Source organism: Dromiciops gliroides, chromosome 2, assembly GCF_019393635.1.
Source record: "Dromiciops gliroides isolate mDroGli1 chromosome 2, mDroGli1.pri, whole genome shotgun sequence".
In the NCBI taxonomy this organism is placed as follows: domain Eukaryota; kingdom Metazoa; phylum Chordata; class Mammalia; order Microbiotheria; family Microbiotheriidae; genus Dromiciops; species Dromiciops gliroides.
The window spans coordinates 391,691,152-391,714,893 of record NC_057862.1 but is presented as its reverse complement, the minus strand read 5'-3'; the positions used below and the strand labels follow the sequence as shown (position 1 = coordinate 391,714,893).

General features: G+C 46.2%; 1 protein-coding gene across 1 annotated transcript; it reads right to left on the bottom strand.

Moving 5' to 3' along the window:
• Nucleotides 1–427: 427 nt before the first annotated feature.
• Nucleotides 428–23,456, bottom strand: ZER1 (zyg-11 related cell cycle regulator). The gene is made up of 16 exons (XM_043986101.1): nucleotides 23,247–23,456; nucleotides 15,564–15,826; nucleotides 14,699–14,849; nucleotides 13,342–13,778; nucleotides 12,765–12,941; nucleotides 11,998–12,112; nucleotides 11,534–11,680; nucleotides 10,669–10,842; nucleotides 8,717–8,932; nucleotides 8,247–8,288; nucleotides 7,888–8,007; nucleotides 6,378–6,493; nucleotides 6,048–6,236; nucleotides 5,238–5,335; nucleotides 4,164–4,266; nucleotides 428–2,505 (listed from the first exon to the last, which is right to left on the bottom strand). Exons 2-16 carry the CDS (start codon nucleotides 15,719–15,721, stop codon nucleotides 2,448–2,450), a joined length of 2,301 nt encoding a protein of 766 aa, XP_043842036.1. The 5' UTR covers nucleotides 15,722–15,826; nucleotides 23,247–23,456; the 3' UTR covers nucleotides 428–2,447.
• Nucleotides 23,457–23,742: the final 286 nt, after the last annotated feature.

Here is a 23,742-nt window from a genome sequence, read left to right as displayed (position 1 = left end):
GAGGGTTAAGTAACTTGCCCAGGGTCACACAGCTAGTAAGTGTCAAGTGTCTGAGACCAGATTTGAACTCAGGTCCTCCTGAATCCAGGGCTGGTGTTTTATTGACTGCACCACCTAGCTGCCCCTTCTAGGCTCTATCTTATCTTCTAGGGGTTACTAGACACGATGGGGCCCAGAAACTGTGATCACACAGACCCCAGAATTTTTGTGTGTTAAATGTGGTACAGCTACTTTTCCTTGATAGGAGAGAGGTCTCTCAAATAATCTAATCAGGTGAGCCCAGCCCTCCCTACCCATGCAATTATCAATGAAGTGAAAGTGGATGAATTAATAATAAGGGCAAGTAACCTCTATCTCCTGTATTGATGTCTGGCCCTGAGGTCCAGGAGTCCCATCCTTCCCCAATAAAGACTCTTGACACCCCCTCCACTTTGCACAAAAATGTATTTCTGTGACATCCCAAGTTACAGACGCTTACACAGGACCCGGGTGCTCGTTCAAAGCAATAGGCTGTGCCAAAGTCCTCATAGCAGGGACAGTCCAGGTGGGAGGCAGGCGGGGGTGGGGGGGTGCTCTGTGGGGAAATACCCAGTCCCTGGTGGATGGTCTGGCAAATGGCTCAAACTCAGTCCCACTACTAGGACTGGAAAATCCAGAGCTCACCCAACACAGGCTCACCCTTGTTGGGAGCTGAGCATGAGAAAACCAAGGAGAAAAGACATATTTCAATTCTCTTCCACCATCCTGTTTCATACAGAGATAAACACTCAGGGAAAAGGCTAGTAGGAGGGATGAGGAGAAAAGATTTTCTGAGTGGTTGGCTTCTAAGTACATCTCATTGACAACCTCCCCCCACCCCTGTCCAAACTTAAAACAATTCAAAATTACACCCCCCAAAAAAATCCCAAAATAAAAATTGAGAGGGTTTGGAACAAAATATTTAAAAATACATACAAATCTCACACTGTCCAAAACAAAGCACAGAGGTTCCAGAGGAAAAGTCGGAGATCACAATGCCCCATGGTACTGCCTGTTCCCAATGGGGCGGGTTAGGAGGCTGTACCACTGAAAAGTGTCTGTTGTGCTGGTCTGGAGGAATGTCTGTTGCCACAGTGTTGGACTGGGGGGAGCTGCCCCAACTCTCGATGCAAAGTTTCTAATGCAAATCCAAGTGGGGAAAAGGTACGCTGGGGTTGAGGCCCTATCTTGGCAAGCTCTCACTTCCAGCTGTCCCCAGGTCTCCTCCGGCTGCTCTGACTCATTCCTCCAGGCTTTCAGCCGCTGCAGGGGAGCAGTGACAGGATTGTCAGCTGCCAAGGGTTACTGGGGGGGGGGGGGTGTGGGAACAGGGAGGCACGGCCAGCTTAGCTATCCTGGGAGGAATGCTCCAGACAGGCAAGTGCTTGAGTAGCTCCAGGGATTTGGAGGCAGGCAACTTAAGCATGTGCATCTGCTGGGAAGGGGGAGGAATCTGTCCCTGCTCTACCTTCTATGGGAGGAAGAGATCCTTCACTCCCCTTTTATTTGAAGAGGAGGGAGACCTGAGCCACAGCAGGAGAGGGAGAAGAAAGGAAGTAGCTTAATGCCACCATAGCAGCATGGCTTCAGAGTGGATATATATCTGTGGCTTGCAAAAATCAATGCAAAAAATCATCATGGAGAAGAGTGGACAGGGTACTAGTCTCTTCAGAGGGGTAAGGGTGATTCTGAGCTTACAAAGGCTAAAGCCCTCTGTCCAATACACATCTCCTAATCAACACTGTCTATGCCTTGGCACTGTGAATGGCTCTGTGCCTTGCCTCTAACAGTCAACAGCCAAGGACCCTGGGCTTTCTAAGACCTCTTCAAGGTTTGTTCTGAAACTCTCTGTGTTCTTTTACTGCTAAGCCTCAAATCCTACCAGCCTAGGCTCCTTCCACTAGGCCTAACTGAGAGCCTTTCCTAGGCTGCTAGCTATCCCAGGGATCTGGTACAGGGGACCATGGATGGGATGATGCCTTGCACAACAGAAGAGGGACAGTGGAAATTATAAAAGGAGGGATCTGAAAGTCACAATTTTCCAAGCTTTGAGCCACTGGGTGGTTGGTGGGGAAAAGGGAATGGATATTGGAGGCTCTCTGTGGGCTTTAAAAGGCCAAAGAATGTTGCAAGGACTTGGGGAGGGGGACATTTCTCTTGTTTTTGTACAGAAATCATACACACAAAACTTCAATTCACACTTCCTAACAAAAAATTATATATATATATAATATATATATCTTACTAATGTTAAGGAAAAGCATTGGTTGTGCAAAAGTTCCCCCAGTGCACCTTCATCTCATTGGGGTCCCACACGCACAGGATGGGGGCCTTCCGACAGCCAGGCTGGTGAGAATTCCTCCCTAGATACAGTAATTTAGAGAGAAGTTGGGACCTGTGCGGGCCAGAATCGGGAGGGCCCATTGCCTCTATCTGGATGTGTCCATGTTCTCCTCCTTGTAGTTACTGCAGTGCTCTATCACCTTCCTGAGGATGACATAAGGAGATTGGGAGGTATGATTTAGTTGCAGGGGTCTAGAAAAAGGAGGCTTCAAGGTACCATGAGTGAGCATGAGGTGTTAGTTAGGGTAATAGATGTTATATTTCCCCAGGTGGACCAAGATCCATGCCTAGATACACTAGTCAGCCAGCAAGATCAGACTGATAGCAGCTGGACATGGACAGCTGTTCTCAATACCCATAAGACTTTTACTACTATAAGGTATAGCCAGACAAGCATTTGATTAGTCTTGTTATCCATTGGTCCTTTAGTCATTCTTATCCATTTATCCACTATCTACTTCTTTCCCTCAACTTAGCAACCAAACACTGACTTGCATCACTCAGTGTTTCTTCCAATTCCTCTTACCATGTTCTCCCATTCAGTCCATCCATCTGGTCTGCTGAAGACTGACATTCAATGCCCAAATTTCTTATCTACTGTTCCTCTGGCCAGCATAGTTCACTACCTGTCCCATTCTTGCTCACATCTATCACTCTTTTCCATCTAGAACAGTCAGTGCTGCTTTGGTCCCAGAGGAGAAAAAGCTAAATAGGGATCTCACTCGTCCCTTAATGGGAGCAAAGAATGTCTACTGTAAGACAGGATGTGCAGAGTGTCTTTTCTGAAACAATTATCAAGGTTCTAATACCTAAACTAGTGCTAAATTCAATTTTTTTTTCTAGTCTGGACCTGTGATTTCATTCACATAGGAAGCTCTGGGTGAGGAACTTCTACCAATGTAGATCAACAACCTCTCTGCAACTGGAAACTTGGAGGGCAGCCTGGGGCCACTGAGAGGTTAAGTGATTTTCTCAGAGGTCACACAGTCAAAATGTCAAAGATGGGAATTAAACCCAGGTCTTGAGCTCTAAGGCAAGCTCAGCTCTCCATCCACTCCAACACTGGACTAAAGGGAGCTACTTTTAAGGAATACTAGAAAGGGCAAGTTCCTTATCTGGCACAGGCATAGGCACAGAGGTGACCTTTAGAGTCTCCCTTTAGAGTCACAATTTAAAAAATCACAGCTAAAGTGATTTTAGGTATTACTGGTTAACATTTAAGGTACTGGTCTGAGCACTCCTTTTATGGACATAATTCTGAGATGTTACTTAGTTTCATATTTATAAATTCAGTCCAACTTTGTTCTGTCTTAATTCTTACAATTTTTTTTTTCAGAGACCACACTGTACCTATTCTTTGCTCTGTAAGTCTTATAATAGCCTTTGACCAAGAATAAAAAATTCTAATCTGGTGCCAACACCCCGAGATGACAAAACAGAACAGAGATCCCAGAGGAAGGAAGATAACTTAATTCAAAAAATGAAAGCAATCCCCTATCTCCATATAGAACCGTAACTTTCTGATTTTTGGTTACCCTGTAAACTCTGCCATTCCAGCGGCATTCAAAGTGATATGGCTGTCCATTACCCATCTCATCCTCTCATTACCCAGTTTAGCTACCCTTGTTCTAATCTCACCTGTCAATATCCTTGGCTGCCTGGGATCTCAAGGATTTGAAGTTCACCCACTCAAGGCTGTGAATTTATGCACTGTCCTATCACCAAAGAATCCCAGCATATCCCAATGCTACAAAATCACAGCTGCATGCAGTGAAGTATTATACATCTCCTTTGTTTCCTACCGGGCCATTTCCTTGGTCTCCTGTCGGGCAGAAACCATTTTGATCATGTCCCTCAGAAGCGGCATGCCACCTTCTTTGGTCAGCAGGGGGCAGTATTTTTCCGCTGTGTAGAAGGAGGGAGGCCACGAGTCAAAAGATAATTCAACAAGAATTTATAAAGTGCCCACAGAATAAAGGGCCCTTTGTTCAAGGCACAGTAGGTAATGCAAAGATCTACAAAGGAACAGTCCTTGGCCTTGAAGAGCTTACAATCTGGGATCTATAATAACAATAACTCATATTTAATTAGTGTTTTATGGTTTACAAAGTGTTTAACATACATGATTTCATTTTTAGCCACAGGATTATAATATGTCCCGTGAAGTAGGTGATACAGGCAGACAAGTCAGGATTCGTCTCTTGGCTCAGAAACTTAACCTTGCTCCTAAATGTTTACTTTTGTCCAAGAGAGTGGAGACCTGGTGAGATGGAAAAGCAGATCCAGCATAGAAGGCGGGGCCTGCTATGTATGAGTGAGAAGACTGAAAGTACTGAGGCTTCACTGCCTCCTAGGACCTGGCTTGCCCAGAATGACATAGTAGCATGACTCAGGCCAGTGTGATGGTCCTATTGAGGGGGACCCTATTCTCTTAGACTAGTTTTGGGGCAAGCACTGCCTTCTTTGGTTCTGGCCCCATGGACTGTCAACGAGGTAGAACTATGACTTTTTTTGGTGAGACAATTGGGGTTAAGTGACTTGCCCAGGGTCACACAGCTAGTAAGTGTTAAGTGTCTGAGGCCGGATTTGAACTCAGGTACTCCTGACTCCAGGGCCAGTGCTCTATCCACTGAGCCACCTAGCTGCCCCAGAACTATGACTTTTTAATCTGGTGAAGAACCAAGGGGGTTTTGGAAATGATTTCAAGTTCTCGTGCTAATTGCAATAAGTATAAAATAGCTTATACAACTCAACTCTCTCAGGGTTCTAACGAACAAGGATAATGGCTATCATTTGTGATTATCTCTCTTTAGGGTCTCCTCCCAAGCGCTTGAACAAAATGGGTCCATCTGAGTATCAGATGAGCAGATACTTACGATAGACTGACACAAGGTTGTACAGAGCCCAGGTTGCCCAGTGCTGGCTGACAGGGGATATACCCTGGGGAAGTAGGCGAAGAATTGGCTCAAATGACCTGAAAAGAGAAAGTACTGTGACCTCTGCTATTTTTTTTTTTTTAGTGAGGCAATTGGGGTTAAGTGACTTGCCCAGGGTCACACAGCTAGTAAGTGTTAAGTGTCTGAGGCCGGATTTGAACTCAGGTACTCCTGACTCCAGGGCCGGTGCTCTATCCACCGCGCCATATAGCTGCCCCTCTCCTTGTGTTATTATGTATTTTGGAGAGTTCCAAAGTGTCAGGCAGAAGAGGAAGGGGACTTCTGGACCACAGGGGGCCAGCTATTCAGGGTAATGGCAAGAGGAAAGGCAGCATTCAACTGGGCCACCAAAAATGTATATTCGGTGTCTTGGGTTCAGACTAACCCACTGTGTTTAGCTGATGAAATGAGAGGAAAGAAATGCAACTAGAAATGTAGTTATATTCTAGTAAAAACTATGTGGCTATGAATTTGTAAAACACTGGTGGGTCATCAGGGAGAGAAGGAAGACTCAACTTTTGTGGTTGAGGAAGGAGAACCTAGAGACAAGAGCGGAACTAAATGGCTCTCCCTCTCTTGGGCTGCAGTGATCTAAGGTAAAGCGTGAGTAGAAGGAGACTGAATGAACTCTATCTAAACTTTTAACCAGGAGAGTCATACCATGAACTTCTTCCCTGCCTGCCCCCCCAGCTTTCTGTAAATCCCAAACTACCAAAGAGGGGAGACTTCCTACCCATTTCCCCAACTCACCTGTAATTGATGTTTCTCCGGGAGTTGATGTCCCAGCTCTGGATGGCTGTCCACATTCGTTCTACCACTTCCTCCCGTCGAGGTTCACAGATTCCCCAGGCCTCTGGGCCATCAAACATAATGTGGGAAAGGACACCGCAGGCATTGTAGGACACTTCAATTCCATCTGCTTTACTCTCCAGCAGGTTGCTAGCAGGGAGAGGACAGGTAAGTGTTGGGAAGGGGTTAAGGTTTGGGCTAACATAACTGGAATCCTAGACTAGGAAGTAGGCCTGACTCAGGGTGGTCACTAGTCCTGAAATGAGGGGGCCAAATTCTGGAAGCACCAACCTGAAGACAGTGATGAATTGTGAAGTCATTAATTGGGGCCGTAGTTCCTTCACCTCCGCAACATTCCCCAGGAGTCCCAGCATATTCCGGTGCAGTTCCTGCTTCTCTGGGAACTCCTGGGAAAATGGGAAATGATAGAGAGGCATGTATAGGGGTGTGGGCCATGGGGGAATGAGGAGGCTCTTTGGCAGCCATTAGAGTAAAGGTTTCCCCTTAGGTACGGAAAAGTCTTAAGAAAAAATTTACAGGGATTCCATGTCTCTGATTAGGAATTAGGGAAAAGCTGTATGGTGGTTCAGAGCAGAGCAGAATCCATAGGGGTGTTCCTACAATATACTTGGCTCATTTCTACTTTGTTCCCTTTCTATACCCTCTGTCCAAATTATATCTTTAAGGTATGAGTCAAATGTTCCTTTTGAGCTTCTCCAAGTATGCCACCTCTCATTGGTCCTCCCTTCTGTGACCCTTTATAGTACGGACATTAGTACTGCATAATTCACTACTCAATTATGTAAAGTCTTATAGTGTTTTATGTGTTTCTTGTGCATGAATCATATTTTCACAATTAGACTATAAGTTCTTTTTGAGGGCAGGAACTATAGGACTGTATTATCTCTCTCCTGTATCCCCCACAGGCCCAAGCAGTTTAGAGTACACCAAAGGTGATCATTAGAGACAGATTGAAAAAACTGATTCTCTTTAGCCTGGAAAGGTGAATGTAAGAGGAAACAGTTGAGGTCTATGGAGACAGAAACAGCAAGGGAAGGGGCAAAAATGGAATATTCTCTAAATACTAGAATGAAAAGGCCTCCTTTGAAACTGGAGTAAGAAAAGTTATTTCTTAAAATGGACAATAAGTCTATGGAATTCATAACATCAAGAGACCAAAAATATAAATGGATCTGAAAAGAGTTTGGACAATAATGAAAGACTTCTGGACTCTGAAGGGACCAACTGAGACTTCTGAAGTGATGATAAAGCAAGGCTCCTGCTTTTCTTCAGAGGTGCTGGAATACAGAATGAGGCATATATTTTCAGATGTGGCATAGGTGTTCATTTCTTTGCTCAATTTCATTCCTTTGTTATGAGAGAATGTTCAACAGTGGATGGTACGATTCAAAGGGAAGTGACCAGAATGTTTAAAAAAAAAAGTTGGTCACATTCCTAAATAGCAGAGCCAGGACATGAATACTACAAGAAATTGGAACAGACCTAACCTTTGAACTTGACACATCAGGGAGAGCAAACTGCCTACCCAGGACAAGCCCCCACAGGACAACTGTTGATGGCATCATCCCTAAGTGGGATGGATGCAATGCAGGTATCCCAGTGTACCTATGTAATAACTGTTTGTTAACTGGTTGAACAGGTAAGTGGGATTTAGGAGTAGAGGCATGGAATTATGACACTGAGACCCCAATTCCCATGTAGTCTTGAAGAGTGAATAATGTTCCAGTGATATTTGCTGCTCCCAGTCTGGCTCATCCAAGCCTGCCCATGCAGTGCTAACCTTCAGGCACTCCAAGAAGAGCTTCATGCCACTGTAGTTAAGGAACATCTCACAGTTGTCCGGTGTCTCATCTGTGATATTCCACAGAGCACTCCAGGAGAATTCCATCACCTGATCACACTGTAGGGGGAAACATAAGAGAAGTCTCAGCTATTTCCCAGGGATAAAGTGATCTGGATTACTGGGATAGGAATGGAGGCTGCTACTGATGCCCAACTACAGCATGGAGGAGATGCCATTTAAAAGCTATTGTGCCACTGCCCCATGAGTTCCAAGGAGCGACCGATCCCACCCATGGAACAAACCATTTTCATTTGTTGGAGGGAAGAAGAGCTGATAGTTATTATGTAAAAACTTACTGTTTTGTCCATTAGCTTTTTCTGAATCAACTTTAGCATGGTCTGTAGGCAGAGAAGATGAATTACTAAGTAGTTATCTATTCATGACTCCTAAAAATTCTAAAGCCAGAGGGGATCTCTATGGCTATTCAGTCTGTCCTTGTTTCCCTTTAAACCAACCCAAGCAGTCAAGTATCAAGTCTATTTTGAAGGCACTCAAAAGGAAGAATTTCCTCAAACTTCCTCTGGTCATCCATTTGAATACTTACCAAATGTTCATCATTAGGAAATCCTTCCCATTTTCTAAGCTAAATGACATAGTAGAAGCTATTCTTTTCCCCAAACATTTTCACTTGCCCTCAACCAAAGGCAGGAAGAAGTACAAGTTAGAAATCAGGGAAGGAATTCATGTAACGCAGGGAAGTTTCCCATGGGCAGAAAAGGACCTGCATTAAGAAGGTTGGGTTGTCAACCCCAGGCATTTCACGCACCATGACAAAGCCCATCTTGCCCACAGCCTCCTTGTGGTCATTGTCCACCTGGCAGACAAGGGCATTGCAGAGGTGCACAGCGATTCGCTGGATTGACTCATCCTGTCGAGTGGGGTTGAGGATGCTGAGCAAGAGTTCATTGACCCTCCGGTACTGGAACTCCAGCTCCTCTGGGATGCTGAAGTTGCAGAGTGTCAGGCAGCAGTTCCGCTGAACCTGGGGAGGGTGGACCGGAAAGTGGAGCTCAGTCATGTCCCATCAGCCTGATTCTTTTCCTACCCCTCCCATTCCCCTAACTCCAATTCCTCCATGAAGACTTCCCAGACTAACTCTATTTGCCACCCTATCTCAGACACATACATAGATCAATCACAAGTTAATCAAGTCTTTCTCAAGCCCCAGCTAGATGCTAAGGGGAAAAGAAAGAAGCCCCTGCCCCTTAAGGAGCTCAGTCTAGCTATGAAACATAATATCACAAAAGAATGTTAAAAATAGGTGCTAAACGATTTAGTGCTGACTCTAAGAAGGAGAGAGAACTGTGGCCTGGGGTGGTTGGAGAAGTCTTCCTGGAAGATGAGGGAGTTGAGGACTCAGGTAAAGGGTCATTGGAGGGAATAACCATGAATAAAGGCTAGAAGAGGGACTAAGGGAACCATAGGTACCAGGGACAGTGAATACATTCACCTGAGTAGAGGGGCAGATGTAATGAGATAGAGCAGGATGGATTAATAGGTAAGGCCAGATCAGTAATAAGACTAATACACGGGGTGGTCTGGAGGCTAAGGCAGATGAAAGGCATGTATTAGGTTCCTTAACAATTCCTTAGATTCTTAGGAAAAGGGGCAACTTTCAATTTACTTCAACAAACATTTATTAAGCACCAACTATGAAAAACACCATTAACAGGTGCTGGGAACACAAAGACAGAAATGAGAAATGGTACCTGGCTTCAAGGAGATTACAGTCTAACTAGTATATATGACATGTGAACAGCTAAGTAAATAAAAGTTCACATAAAAAGAGAGTGGGACAGGGGCAGCTAGGTGGTGCAGTGGATAAAGTCACTTAACCCTCATTGCCCTGAAAAAGAAAAACAAACCAAAAAAAAAAAAAAAAAGGGAGTGGGACAGCCAGAGGGAGACTTAGGAAAGAGCTGAAGAGGAGGTAGTACTTCGGCTGAATCAGCAGAAGGTATCTGAAAGCAGGAACTGTCTTTCCTTTTTTCTTATCCTTGTTTGCACAGTTCCTTGGACATGGTAGGTGCTCAGTTGAAGGATGCTAAAGATTCTTTTTTTTTTTTTTTTGCGAGGGGCAATGGGGGTTAAGTGACTTGCCCAGGGTCACACAGCTAGTAAGTGTCAAGTATCTGAGGCCGGATTTGAACTCAGGTACTCCTGAATCCAGGGCTGGTGCTTTATCTACTGCACCAGCTAGCTGCCCCTGATGCTAAAAATTCTTGTATAGAAACTTTTTTTTTCCATGAGGCAATTGGGGTTAAGTGATTTGCCCAGGGTCACACAGCTAGTAAGTGTTAAGTGTCTGAGGCCAGATTTGAACTCAGGTACTCCTGAATCCAGGGCTGGTGCTTTATCCACTGCACCACCTAGCTGCCCCGATGCTAAAGATTCTTAAAGGCAGAGGTGAAAGAGGAAGGGCAGTCTATCCAAAGAGATAGAAAGTAGCCCCAATACTGAGCTCAGGGAATCTCCAGCAGACCAGGCTGCTGCAGCTCTCTGTGTGGCTATTACAAGTCACCTTTTTGTTGGTAAACAGCCTTCTATAAGTACCATGTGTTTCTGCCTCATCTTCCCCATTAAACTCAAAGTTCCCTTTGTGCAGGCCAGCACAAGATGGCACAAAGAGAGAACTCAATTCACGTTGACCGCCTTTTCTCTTTAGAGCCTTGCATCCCCAACCCTGGCAGATGTATGGCTAAAGACAGGGATTCTTACCGTCACCTCCTGGTAGGATTCCATGCCATTGAGTACCACTTGAATGACCTGCCGGCGGAGCCTGACACTCTGCTCAGGGCGGTACTCTGAGTTGGTCAGGTAGAAAAGCGCAGCACTTCCTGTCACCTGAATATTTTTGTCGTATTTGTGGCACTTGAGGGCGGTAATAACCAGCTGTTCAGGGAGAAGGAGGAGAGAGCCAGGGATGGGAGATCCCATCTTAGTTAAATGGGTGGTTTGGAGCCAGAAGCAAACTGTCCTGGGGACCCACCCTGTAAGCAAGCCTCCCTTCTCCCTTCACCTCCACTGTTATATGGCAACCATGTGCAAAGCACCAGGATATCATGAACACAAAGAAGCTTGAGGGAAAGGCGGTTTGGGGAAACAAGCAGCCTGGAGTGGGGGGGGGGGGGTGGGGTACAGTTGGGAAATAGTCACCTTGGTTGCTGGTCCCACAGGCTGAACATAACTTAATGTTTTAGTTCTCCTCTCCCCTGTCCCACTGTAGTAGTGTAGGGCCTTGGGCAATTTCTCCTCATTGCTGTATCCCAGGGCAGGTTTTGCTCAGATGCTGGCTGAATACCAAAGAACTACTCCCACCCCTTGAGATGACAAACCCAGGACCTCCTTCCCAATTTCAGTCCAGATCTAAGAAAACAAGGGTGCTCCAGACTTCCTCTGGAACCAAGACAGAGAAGACTTTGCAAAGCACAGGATTTTCTCCAATAAAATAATTGCAGGAGGACACTAGGATTGTTGTGAGAGAACAATGCGGCCAGGGGGAGAGATGCTCTGCAGTAGAGGAAGATATGCTATGGAGAGTGCTAGGGGTGGGGAGAGACTCTGGGCTGAGAGTTGGGCTGACCTGCAGGGCTCGAAGTAACTGATTGCAGCGCTCTATTCGGGCGATGTCAAAGAGAAGATTGATGGCTCGAGAGGTGATTTCAGGCCGATGCTCCGTGTAAGCCTCGATGGCATTTAGCACCTGTTCCTCATTCTTGTCACCACTCACCTGGTGGGATGCATGGGAAGATGAAAAGGGGCATTCATTTTAGTGATCTGCCCAGAGAACAAAACAGAGAGAATCACGAGGGCCAGCATGAACTGAATTCCCAGATCTTAGCATCTCTCACTTTTTCTGGTCTCACTGAGGTAGGTTCCTTCATACTTGAGCTGCCTATTTTAGGAGAGCAGCCCTTACTTTTTCTGGAAACTCAGGGTCGCCTGCCAAACCTGCTGTCCCCAAGGTGAAGGACCCGGGATTAGGGAAAAGTTAGGAGGGAGCCCTTTGCAAATCATAAACTGCCTTGACTTCTCTTAGACTCTTACCTTGTAGGCTGGAATGTGTGTCAGACGGCACAGGGAAGTCTCAAAAAGCCCAAGGAACTGTAGAGGCCGCTTCAGGGCCCGGAAGGGGGTGATGCTGCTCTTACATGGCTCAATGCTGGGGAGAGATGCCACCCAGGGGCTCAGTTGCTGCAGTCCCTAAAGGGACATGCAGATTCTTGCCCCATAGCAAGAAAGGACCACCCTAGACCCTGCCCAAACTAGGAAGCTGAATACAGATTCCGCATAGTGTGGCAGTGCTAACCCATCTCCTTAGTACCTACCTACTGGGTGTTTAAATGAGCTACAAGGAAGTGCTTGATCCAAGGGTTTCCTTGGAGTACATTGGACATTTTCTTATTGATGGTCAATATGAGACAAGGAAATAGGGGAGGGGATATTTGGAATCTGCTACATTTTCTGCAGTTTTTTAAGGAGTAGAGAGAACAGCTGTGTCCTAACCTCTTAGAAACCCTGACCAGTAACCTAGGAATTTACCCAGACTATTTCACAGAGGATGTTCCATCCAAATCAAAGCTGAGGGGAAGTGAATAATCAAAGCTGTTTTCCAGTAGATTATCACAGGACACTGAGAGAATCAGGAGATCAGGGGTCAGGGAAATGAAATCTAGCACCCTATCCTGAGGCAGCCCTGGGCTTAGACAAAGACTTTTTTCAATTAACATCATGGCCTGGTATAGCCCAAAGGGAGGCAATCCCTGGTGGAAAATGGGTCGGGAGTACCTTAGTCCAGCCTGTCCAGTTCCTACCTGGTCTGCCCGGCTTCCTCATCCATCTTAGAGATGCTGCAGTTTTCTAGCATCATGTGACCCGAGATGTCCAGTGACACCAGATTTCCCAGCTTCTGAACAAAAAGGCTTAGCACCTTCCTTGTCAACTTGAACTTATAGTAGCTGGAGAGGCGGTCTCTGGAGATGTCCAAGTGCCTGGAGAACAGGGAAGGCCAGGAGGTCAGGGGCTGGTCTGCTCGGAGGCACGACACCCCCTCAATCCAGACCATTCCAGGAACAAATCTGCTGGGCCTTGGATAAGCTCAGAATAACCAGGTTTGGTTATATGCCTGAGATGGAAGGACCAAGTTCCTCAAAAGTAAGCACTTGCCTTCAGTCTGGGGCCTGGAGACCAGAGAACTACAGCTATCTCTGAAACAGCTCCCAGCACCAAAGAAGACTCAGAGTCCCTAAATGATACACACCCCGAGGCAATTTTAGGTGATGAGGAACATCTTTTTTTTTTTTGAGAGGGGGGGGTCTCCAGAAACTTTGTTTTTCTGTCTTAGGGGATGTGGGTGAAGGGAGAACAAGGGGAGAGGAAAAAAAGGCTCACCGGAGTTTGTGGAGCTGAACAATGACTCGGATGTGCTCATCAGACAGGTCCATGTTGTAGAGAACTAGGGACACCAAACTATCTTTCCACTGAGTCAGGAAGGCCACGTCACTGGTCTGGATGCCTGAAAGGTCCAGGGCAGCCAGAGATCGGAGAGGTCGAAGAAGAGACTCCACAGGAATCCCCTCAGTCATTCGGCCAAGGTTGAGGAACCGCAGGCGGCTGAAGCCCTCAAAGGTGAAGTCCTTAACCAGTACCTGGCAGGTGGGGTTGACCACACACTCATCCTCACAGCCCCCAGGGTTCTCCTCTTCATAAAAGATGTTCCGGCATCCAAAGAGGCTCAGGGAAACCAGGGTGGGGCTAAAACTACAGAGCGTCTGCAGACTTTTGGCAGTCAGCTTCTCACAGTTGGTCAGGTATAATTCAACCAGATCCTAAGAAAGCCAGGGAAAAGTGTGAAAATTACAAGTGTTCCTTGTCCTCCCCCTTCCCAAATGGTGTCAGTAGGTAATGGGATGGAGTAGGCATCAAAAGCCAGCCTTCAGATCTCAGTTCTGTCACTTGTAGCTGACCCCCATATTAAATCTTGGGAAAAAAAGAAAACCTATCTTGCCATGTGTATTATTTCCCCAATTAGACCAAGAACAGAAATGGCATCTAAAATTGCCCTCCCGGGGCAGCTAGGTGGCGCAGTGGATAAAGCACCAGCCCTGGAGTCAGGAGGACCTGAGTTCAAATCCAGACTCAGACACGTGACAACTTACTAGCTGTGTGACCCTGGGCAAGTCACTTAACCCCAATTGTCTCATCTCCCCCCCAAAAAATTGCCCTCCCCTCTCCATTTCCTTGTCCTCCTCCCCTCAACACACCCCTCAAACATCTAACATTGGGCTGAGTCTAATCTGGTTGGATTGATGCTAATATTGGTAATGTAACCATGGCACCTCAGTTCAAGAATCTATTTATGACAAGGAGGTTGTTTGCCCTGACAGCAATTTCAAAAGGTAAGGGTCGGACCCCAAACACCTCCAGCTTTCCTTAATAAATGATCTGTTATGGAGACATCATCCACTGATTTAGACAAGCCTCTGATGAGCCTATTTCTATTTTCAGAATATGCCACCAAAGGTAATGTGTTCTCAATTTGACAGCCCCATATATAAAATAAGATTTTCTTTCTCTACAATTACTCCAGTTATCATCTAGACCTTATCATCCACATTCTCATTTTTGTTTTAAAATTCTAGTATATGGTGAACTAAACCTAATACTTATGTCCTAATTCTCTTCATGAGTTTATTTGGATATTCTGCCTGTTCAATCCACCTTATCTATAGGCCTCATACCAGCCTACCTGTTTTCGAATGGCTTCCAGGTCCTGGTCCTGCACCAAGTCCTCTCGAAGGTGGATACGAGTGAGACGAGTGCTTCGGGGGTCTGAGAAGAGGCTGAAGAAACTCTCATGGGGCTCAAAATTACAGTCCGCATTGACTAGCTCCACATACCTAAGGAAGAGGGATGGCTCAGTCCTGGGGTTAGGAGATGGAACGAGGGGAATGTCTTGTGCTTAGAATGCCCTCCTAGCTCTGCTCTGCCAACCCAAACCCCAGCCTTCTCTTTCAAGGCCTAGTTCAAGTAGCATCTTTTCCAGGAGGTCTCTGTCCTGTTCTGTCAAATGAGAAAAATCACTTCTGCCCTGTCTATGGTCCTGGATTGGTGTGATAATGATATATAATGATAAATACGAATGTACTTTGTAAACTATAAAGCATACAAATTCAGGGTGTTATTATTGCCGTTTTATGATAGTAGAATTGAATCTTTGGTTTTCATGAAGCCAATGTATCCTTCACTCTAACTTCACTACACCTTACTGGATAGTCTTCACGAGGTATTGTGGCTGAAAAATTGTGATCGACATAATCTGGACTTTGGTTCCTTGTGACCAACCTGAAAACAAGCCACTCCACACTTAGGTTAGCCAGTCTTCAGATAAAAGACTTAGGATTCATGGCCAAGACCAAAGTTGGAGGTACTAGGCTCCTCCTGGTACTCATCTCAAAAAAGGTGGTAGATTGGAGTGCCCAGGAGTTTTCAATCGGGATCCTGAAAACTTTCATTCATCCATAATCATCTATACACATGTGTATTTGCTTACCACAAACAGCCCCCCAAACACATGTATATCCTCCCCCCACCTCCATTAACCCCTGACCTACTCATTGACAAGCCGGTCACAGATCTCACTGGGTAGGAAGACATCTGGGTGCAGCCTCAAGGTCTCGTTGTCCAGTAGGTAACCTAAGGTCCCCTCTAGATTTCGGAGGCAGAAGTCTGTGCAGAGTGCCATCAGGGACTCAGGGCTGTCTGACGCCATCCTGGGGCTGGGGCACAGGTGTATGGTTTGAGCCGTGGATGCCCCGGGGATGATAGAGAGTCCTGTCCTGACAGCAGTCACAGAGACATTTGAGGTCGTGACAGCCTGGCAACAAGAAAAACAAGGAGATGAGCAACGGCCCTGGGCTGCTCCAATGGAAACAGCCTCCTCTACTGGCTTAGGGGGTCCTCTTGGCAAACGTGGAGATAAACACAACTGATTCAAGCTCAGGCTTCTCTCTGGAGCCTAGACAAAGGAGTTTACAGCATTAGCAGAAATAGCTCCTCCCTGTCCTAGAATTGGGGCCAAGTTAAGAATTTGGGCTTGTGATGGAGTCCTCTGACAGGAATAAGGTGAGCTACCAACACATAGACTGCATTTTAGTCTTGACAACCACATTCCTATGTCATTTGTTGAGAGAGACTAAATAAGACCCAATTCCCACCTACTTCCACACAATGGCCATTTTAGGAGACTAAAGAGTGGCTTCAGGCTGTTCCCTAAGTTTCTGATAGAGGAAAACATGGTCCATAATCCTAAGGTGGCCTACTTTGCTCCCTCTGGGTTAGAGGCTGCATTTTGGAGTGGCCCAGCTCCCAAGTGCCAGATGTATGAAAGAACTCATAAGCAGTACATTCTCATCCCAGGACTCTGTTCTTTCCTAGTTTCCTCTGGATCTTTTCCTCTCTGGCTTGGAAGCTTGATGGCTGGTTGTTATAGCCAAGATCAAAAGCTAGAGAGGAGTCCGAGTGGGCTGCAAGAATTAGAAAAGACCAGGATGATTTTTGTCTGGTTGTCAACAAGCTTTTGGGAGGAGATGAACATGAATGGGATATGTTGGTGGTGCAGCTCGATGAGTACATCCATGTGTAGATGAGGATGGAGAAATGAAAAGTATGCAGGAGCCCAGCTAAGAGCTTCGAGGGATGCTGATCTATAACATTTTTTAGATGGTTACTAGGAGGGACCTAGTACCTCCTATGTACCCGGTCATGGATTCTAAGTCTTCATTTGAGGACTGGTCAATCTAAATGTGGAGAGGCTCCTTTCCAAGTTAGTCATGAGGTGATGAACCATTTAAGCGACTGGCTATCAGAGTCTGTACTAAGTCCCCTTCCACCATTTCCCAATCTTAAAAATCTTTAAAATTGGTTAAGAAAGGACATTTCTTTCCTGGGGAATAATGCCTTTCCCACCCAACAGACCTTAGGTCCCTTGGACTGGCAGCCTCACCATCCTAGAGTCCGCTCTTGGATATCTTTGGTTGTGTTCAGCTATTGTTTCTATTCCCCGACTATACTTTTTGACATGGTACATTGGTCTGCTTGGCCTGGTTCAATTCCTCCACCCCTACTCCATGTACCCTTTCTCTGGCACCTGCTGGCCTTGGCAAAGAGGAGGGCGATTTCAGGCTCCCACTGCCAGGGCTGTTCCAAGGAATCAGATCCCTTGGGGATCCCTGCCTCAGGAAGCAAGCCTTGGCTACCCCCTTCTGCTTTACCTTCTGGCAGTTTTAGACAGAGTGGGGTTTGTGCAGCCCTGGGCACTGGGCCTGCACTCCCACTAGCCTTATGTACCTCATACAATAAGTTCATTGTGCCAACTGTCCCTCTGGCGACGTGACACCCTCAGGGGACAGTACAGTAAACAGGATGCTGGGGTATGGCCTTACTTTGCCAATATTAACTACTCTCCCACAAAATGCCCAGTGGTGCCTGAATGCCATTGTCTCAGGTTTGGGGGGGAGACGGTGGGGAAGGGTCTCCAAGGCTAGCAGGGAGGCACCTCTTTGCTAGGACGGATGAAATCCAAACGTCTCTGCCTACCATTGCAGGTTTCCAGAATACTTATTGCTAACCAGCATGGACCCTTTGTTCCAATTATGTCAGTCTCCTCACTATCCATTGAACACCATGTGCAATCCTGCAATCTGGGATCTATATATTACCAATGCTTGCAGGTCCAGGTCAATTTGCCTAGTTTCTCTTATGCCTTCTCTGACTCTACTCTAAAACCATATAGATCTGCAGCTTTTTACAACTCCTGTAGTACTTAGAGCCTATACTATATATCTGGCACTAAACTCACACTATTTCATGTCTTGTCTTTCTAACTAGAGTGCACTGTGATCTCCTATTTTTCTTCTGTTTTTTTTTTTTTAAGTGGGGCAATGGGGGTTAAGTGACTTGCCCAGGGTCACACAGCTAGTAAGTGTCAGGTGTCTGAGGCCGGATTTGAACTCAGGTACTCCTGAATCCAGGGCCAGTGCTTTATCCACTGCGCCACCTAGCCACCCCCTTTCTTCTGTTTTAACACTGTGATTAATATAGTGCTAGAAATGGTGTCAGAGCCCATGCATTCACCAAACATGTAAGTACCCACTATATTAAGGGCACTGAATCTCCCTAGTCACTAGGGATCAAAAAGCAAACTGACACCAAAGCTTGCATTCTACTACAGGACAGATATGATGTGAACACAGATAAGTAGGGAGTGACAGAGGCAAAGGAGATCCTAAAATGTGCTTTAAAAGTCTGAGGAGAGGAGCAGCTAGGTGGTACAGTGCATAGAGCACCGGCCCTGCATTCAGGAGGACCTGAGTTCAAATCCAGCCTCAGACACTTGACACTTACTAGCTGTGTGACCCTGGGCAAGTCACTTAACCCCAACTGCCTCACCAAAAAACAAAACAACAACAACAACAGCAGAAAAAATCTGAGGAGAAAGCAAACACTTTCAGCCAGGAAGATAAAGGTTTACTGATTAGAGACTAAAGACTGTTCTCTGCATTTCAGGGGCCAGGAAAACCGACTGCCTGTGATGGCTTGTGCACACCAACCATCATCAGAGGATTATGCCAGGGTTAGAGAGCCTGGCACCAAGACATACCAAGCAGACTACTATCTGCTGACCCATGCCTTTGGCCATTCCAATCTGGATCACTGGAAATAGGGAAGGCTGTGAGAGGAGAGTTGTTCTAGTCTTGGCACTAAGCTGTCCTCATACAGTGAACCCCAGGGAAAAAGAATGTTCTCAACAGTTGTATCACTTGTGCTGATATGTGGCAGACTGCAAGATCCCCTTACCCCCTTTTCCTGTCCCCAGGGTCTGTCTGAATCTGGGCAGGACCCCATCATATGTCATGGTCAATTAAGAAACCTGGCAACAGATGACAGGCAAAAAAAAAAAAAAAGATAATCATGACAGATTACTGAAGAGTAATAATCTTTTGTGTTTCTCTAGTCCCCAGGGACTAGAGATAATGGCTATTTGATGAGGGTTGAGGGAGTGAATGGAAAGGAGACTGAGGTCCACAGAAGGAAGGCAACTTGCCCACAGTTGGTAGTGGAAGCACACTTAGGTCACCAGATTCAATTCAATTCAACCCCAAAGGAAAACTGGATTTTTCTTGATGAAGACAGGAAGGGCAAGGCCTCAGAGCAGCTTTGGCCCTGTGAAATATTAACCAAGACACTTGGGGGAAAATCAAAACAAATGCCCTATTTATAGAGGCTGGAAGCTCTCCAGAACTAAAAGAATAACAGAGCAAAATTGGTCCAACCCGTAGGGGGAGAGAAGGTGTAGCAAGCCCAGAGTTTCATTAGATCAGAGATCAAGAGGTCATAGTGTAAGTCCCCAGATATTCCAATGATTCTCTTGGCATCTGGGAAGCTACTATTGAATCTCAAGAGTCAGGGAACTCTTTGGCATGTGCATCATACTGGAAATGAGGACTGGACAATTATAAAACCCATAACTTTAAGATTTAGATCTGATAACGACCTGAAGGAAATGTCGGGATATTGGGGTAGGAATCAAGAAGAAAAGGGGGGAAACATTAGCATGTGATTGTTGGCAGGATCCAAAAGCAGTAAAGGCTGGCGTGCACTATAACAGAATGGGGTCTGAATGCCTGGGCTCCATTCTTGGCTCCACTAATCTTTTGTCATCAAATGTGGGTCAGAACAAGAGCCTTCTATGTGGGTCTTAGTTTCTCCTTTCTGGAAAACAGCTCTCTTTTGGCTTCCTCTGAATCCCTCCACCATTTACTATCCGTTTCATTCTTCTGGCATGTAACACAGACTGCCTTATATTATTACTTAATTTATCTCGTCTCTTCAATTAGACTATTAAGTCCCCGGAGGGTAATCATCTGAATCTCTCCTATAGCTCAGCTCCTTGTACAATGGCTTGAATAAAATAATAATTTGATAAATACATTCTGATTAAACAGTTAAGGGTAGAGGAGACTAGAACTACAAAGTCCTAGGCCAATATCCATCTATATTATTATTGAGAGTGATGCAACTGAGTCATATATAGAAAGCTAGCACGTAGCCTAGGTGAGCAATGAGGGGTCTTGAAAGGTTTCATGTACTCCCTACTTTCTAGCAGTGAACCAGGGAGCAGATGGAGAAGTCCCACTGCCTTTTATTCTATTTATTTATAGATAAGACTACAGGTGAGAGTCCTGGCAAAGATAATCTCTGAGCTTGGAGAAGAAAGTGATACAACTACTTCTGAGATCTGACACTGTAAGATAGACAGTTAGATTCTAGTCCTAGCTTACTATTAAAATGACACATAGGGGGCAGCTAGATGGCACAGTGGATAAAGCACTGGCCCTGGATTCAGGAGTACCTGAGTTCAAATCTGGCCTCAGACACTTGACACTTGCTAGCTGTGTGACCCTGGGCAAGTCACTTAACCCCCATTGCCCCGCCAAAAAAAAAAAAAAAAGACACATACACATCAAACACTTTGACTGAACCTCAGATTCCCTATGTATCAATAAATAATCATGCCTTGACTACCTCAAAAGGTTACTGTGAGGTTTTAGTGAAATATAAAAATGCTTTAAAAATTCCACATGGCCCTGTATTGTATCGTAGGTTTGGGGGATTGGGAGCCCAAGGAGACACACATTTAAGCCACAATGCAAAAATCTCAGTTTGGAAAACCTAATGTCTTATGGTCAGTGGTCTAAAGGAGCTGATTTAGTACCCCTTGGATTTGGAAGACACTAATCTTTCCAGCCCATCTCAAAGGTCATACTCACCTGAAGGGCAGCTAGGTGGCGCAGTGGATAAAGCACTGGCCTTGGATTCAGGAGTACCTGAGTTCAAATCCAGCCTCAGACACTTGACACTTACTAGCTGCGTGACCCTGGGCAAGTCACTTAACCCTCACTGCCCCTCCAAAAAAACAAAAAACAAACAAAAAAAGAATTTACTCACCTACTGGGTTCTATGAACCTGCCACAGTTATCCAGGGTATATGATAATAGCTAGTACATAGTACTTTAAGGTATGCAAAAGCCCTTTACAAATATTATCTCAACTGACCCTCACAATGACTCTGTAATATAGGTGCTCTTAGTATTCTCATTTTAGAGATGAGGAAACTGAGTCTTAGAGAGTTAAGTGACCTGCTTAGGATTGCCCAGATAGTAAGTATCTGGGGTAGAATTCAAACTCAAATCTTTCTGACACCAGGTTCGTTATTCTATCCATTATACCAGGACTTAAACTTTTTCTACTCTCAACCCCTTTTTGCCATGGGAATTTTTTTTTTTTTACCAGATCCTGGGTACACAGGTATATAAAATAGCTATACATAACTTTTTACTGTTGCCAAATTTTTCAAGACCCCCACATTCAGTTGGTCAATCCTATATTTGGGTTAAACCCACAGTTTAAGAAACTTTCTGCTATACCATGAATCTTGGTCCTGGCCCAGCAAACACAGGCGTACCATCTAAGAGAGTTTGGGAGGGTGGGTGGGAGGGGGGACTGAGGAAAGGAGGTGGCTCTACCATAGCTAAAAAAAGACACAAGGCCTTTACAATGAGTCCATATTTCTTCCCTTTGCCTAGTCCTACCTTATTCCCATCACCAAGACAAAAGGGGTTAGAATTGCTCCACTGACACACATGCCTTAGAATTTAGGTTGTTCTTTTGTGCCTTCATTTTTTTTCAAGGCTGTTTTTTGATATTTGGCTTTAAAAACAAGACAAAACAACAAACAAACTAGATTTCACCTGAATTGAAATGTTTCTGGTGTGATCAGTGGCAAGTCTCAGGTAATTCCCACTCCCCCACTCTGAGGAATAAGAGGCACAAACTCAAAGAATAAGAAACAGAAAATCCCCAATTTAGGCTCTATCCACAGAGCCTCAGTGAACTTTTGAGACCAAGGGGATCATTACTGCAGTTTTCTTTCAAGAGCTGGACTGCTAGGGGCAGCTAGATGGCTCAGTGGATAGAGCACTGGCCCTGGAGTCAGGAGTACCTGAGTTCAAATCCGGCCTCAGACACTTAACACTTACTAGCTGTGTGACCCTGGGCAAGTCACTTAACCCCAATTGCCTCACTAAAAAAAAAAAAAAAAAAAGAGCTGGACTGCTAGAGTGGTTTCATTTAAAGTTAATAGTCTACTTCTCTGTCCACTATAAGCTAACACCCCAAAGTGATGGGATTCCCTTTGCCACATATATTATATTACTTAGAAGCAGCCTTTATTAGGGCACCTATGACTTCTAGATTTGGAGGCTTAGAATTACATGGGTCGGGGTGGAAGGAAAGAGCTTAAAGCCATGATCTACAGTTCTGTCCACAGGGAACTTTTTTTTGGTGAGGCAATTGGGGTTAAGTGACTTGCCCAGGGTCACACAGCTAGTAATTGTTAAGTGTCTGAGGTGGGATTTGAACTCAGGTCCTCCTGAATCCAGGGCCGGTGCTCTATCCACTTGTGCCACCTAGCTGCGGGCCCATCCCTCCCGGGGAACTTTTAAATTACAGAACAGTACAGATACACTAGCAACATCCCGAGTCATGGAGCCGTTGATTTGAGGGTGGAGGTGGGAGGGTGAGGGCCAGGGAAGATTTTCACAGCAAATTCTAAAAGTGAAGTGGAATTCCTATCCCAACCTTTATGGACAAAAGGATGCTGCCCTTTCCAGCCCCATTCCACTAGGTGGGTGGGAAAATGAGACGATGGGAAATTTTGGAGAAGAAATCTTGCACCGACAGGGTGAGGGCGTGTGTGTATGGGGTGGGGGAGGAACCAGGGTGAGGAGGGATTTCTACCTCGGCTGCAGCTGACCCCGGGAGAAAGTTGGGGCGGAGTCGCTTCCTCAGCAGCCTCCAGGAGAAGGCGGAGGGAGGCAGCAGGGATAGGGGATCGGACCTGGGGATGGAGGCACGGATTGAGGATGGCGGCTCTAACATCCAATAGGAACACCGGGGAAAGCAGCGAATCTTGCAACAAGAGGCTGAGAATCCACTAGATCCGGCGGGCGAAAAAGGGATCGAGGTGGGGGAGGAAAATCTAGTGGGTCCCAGACTAAGGACCCCAGCAGATCTATTTGATCCGGCCGGCGCTTAGCGAAGGGGGAACAAGGTTGTCCCAGCGTGTCACCGGGTGCTTCCCAGGATCCACGAGAGGCAGGGGAAGGGGATCCAGTGGATCTCGGAGCCGGGAAAGCCATGGCAGGCGGGGGGGGGGGGGGAGATCCCGCACTCACCTTTTCCTCCCGGCTGTCGGCGGCGCGTCTGTTCTCTCGGTGCTGGGGCGGGGCTAAAGCCGGCCCGCCCGCCCGCTGCTGGCTCTGGGCTCCGGGCCCCGAGCCCGTCCTCCCGGATCCTATCCCAGCTGTTCCGTCCGCCTCCCGGTCCCTCCGGCTCAAGCTCAGCCACCGCCGCTGCCGCCGCCGCCGCCGCCGCTGTCAACAAACCCGGAGTCCGTCACTTCCGGGGCCGCCCCTTAGCAACCACGAACAGGTTCCGCGCTCCAAAGTCCGGCGGGGAACGGTGGGAGCCGAGGGAAGGTTCTGCTGTTGATGTGGGGCTTCTTTAACTGGACCTCCGGCTTTTAAACTCTTTTCGCCACATTTTTCGCGGCCACTCTCTTCGTAGTCCCCCCTCCTCCCAGCCTCTTTGTTCCAGTGAATGGCCAGACTTATATTCGACCCCACTCCTCATCCTTTCCAACCCAGGACTTTCTCTAAAATCAAGTGGTCC

Bases quoted from the DNA above. Each gene is read 5' to 3' on its own strand.
- ZER1 (XM_043986101.1), bottom strand. From the start codon at position 15,721: ATGGCGTCAGACAGCCCTGAGTCCCTGATGGCACTCTGCACAGACTTC. The intron at 10,843-11,533 runs GTCAGCCCAACT...CTCCCTGAACAG, and splicing joins AGTTACTTCGAGCCCTGCAG to CTGGTTATTACCGCCCTCAA. The intron at 8,289-8,716 runs GTGCGTGAAATG...CTCTGCCTACAG, and splicing joins GCAAGATGGGCTTTGTCATG to ACCATGCTAAAGTTGATTCA.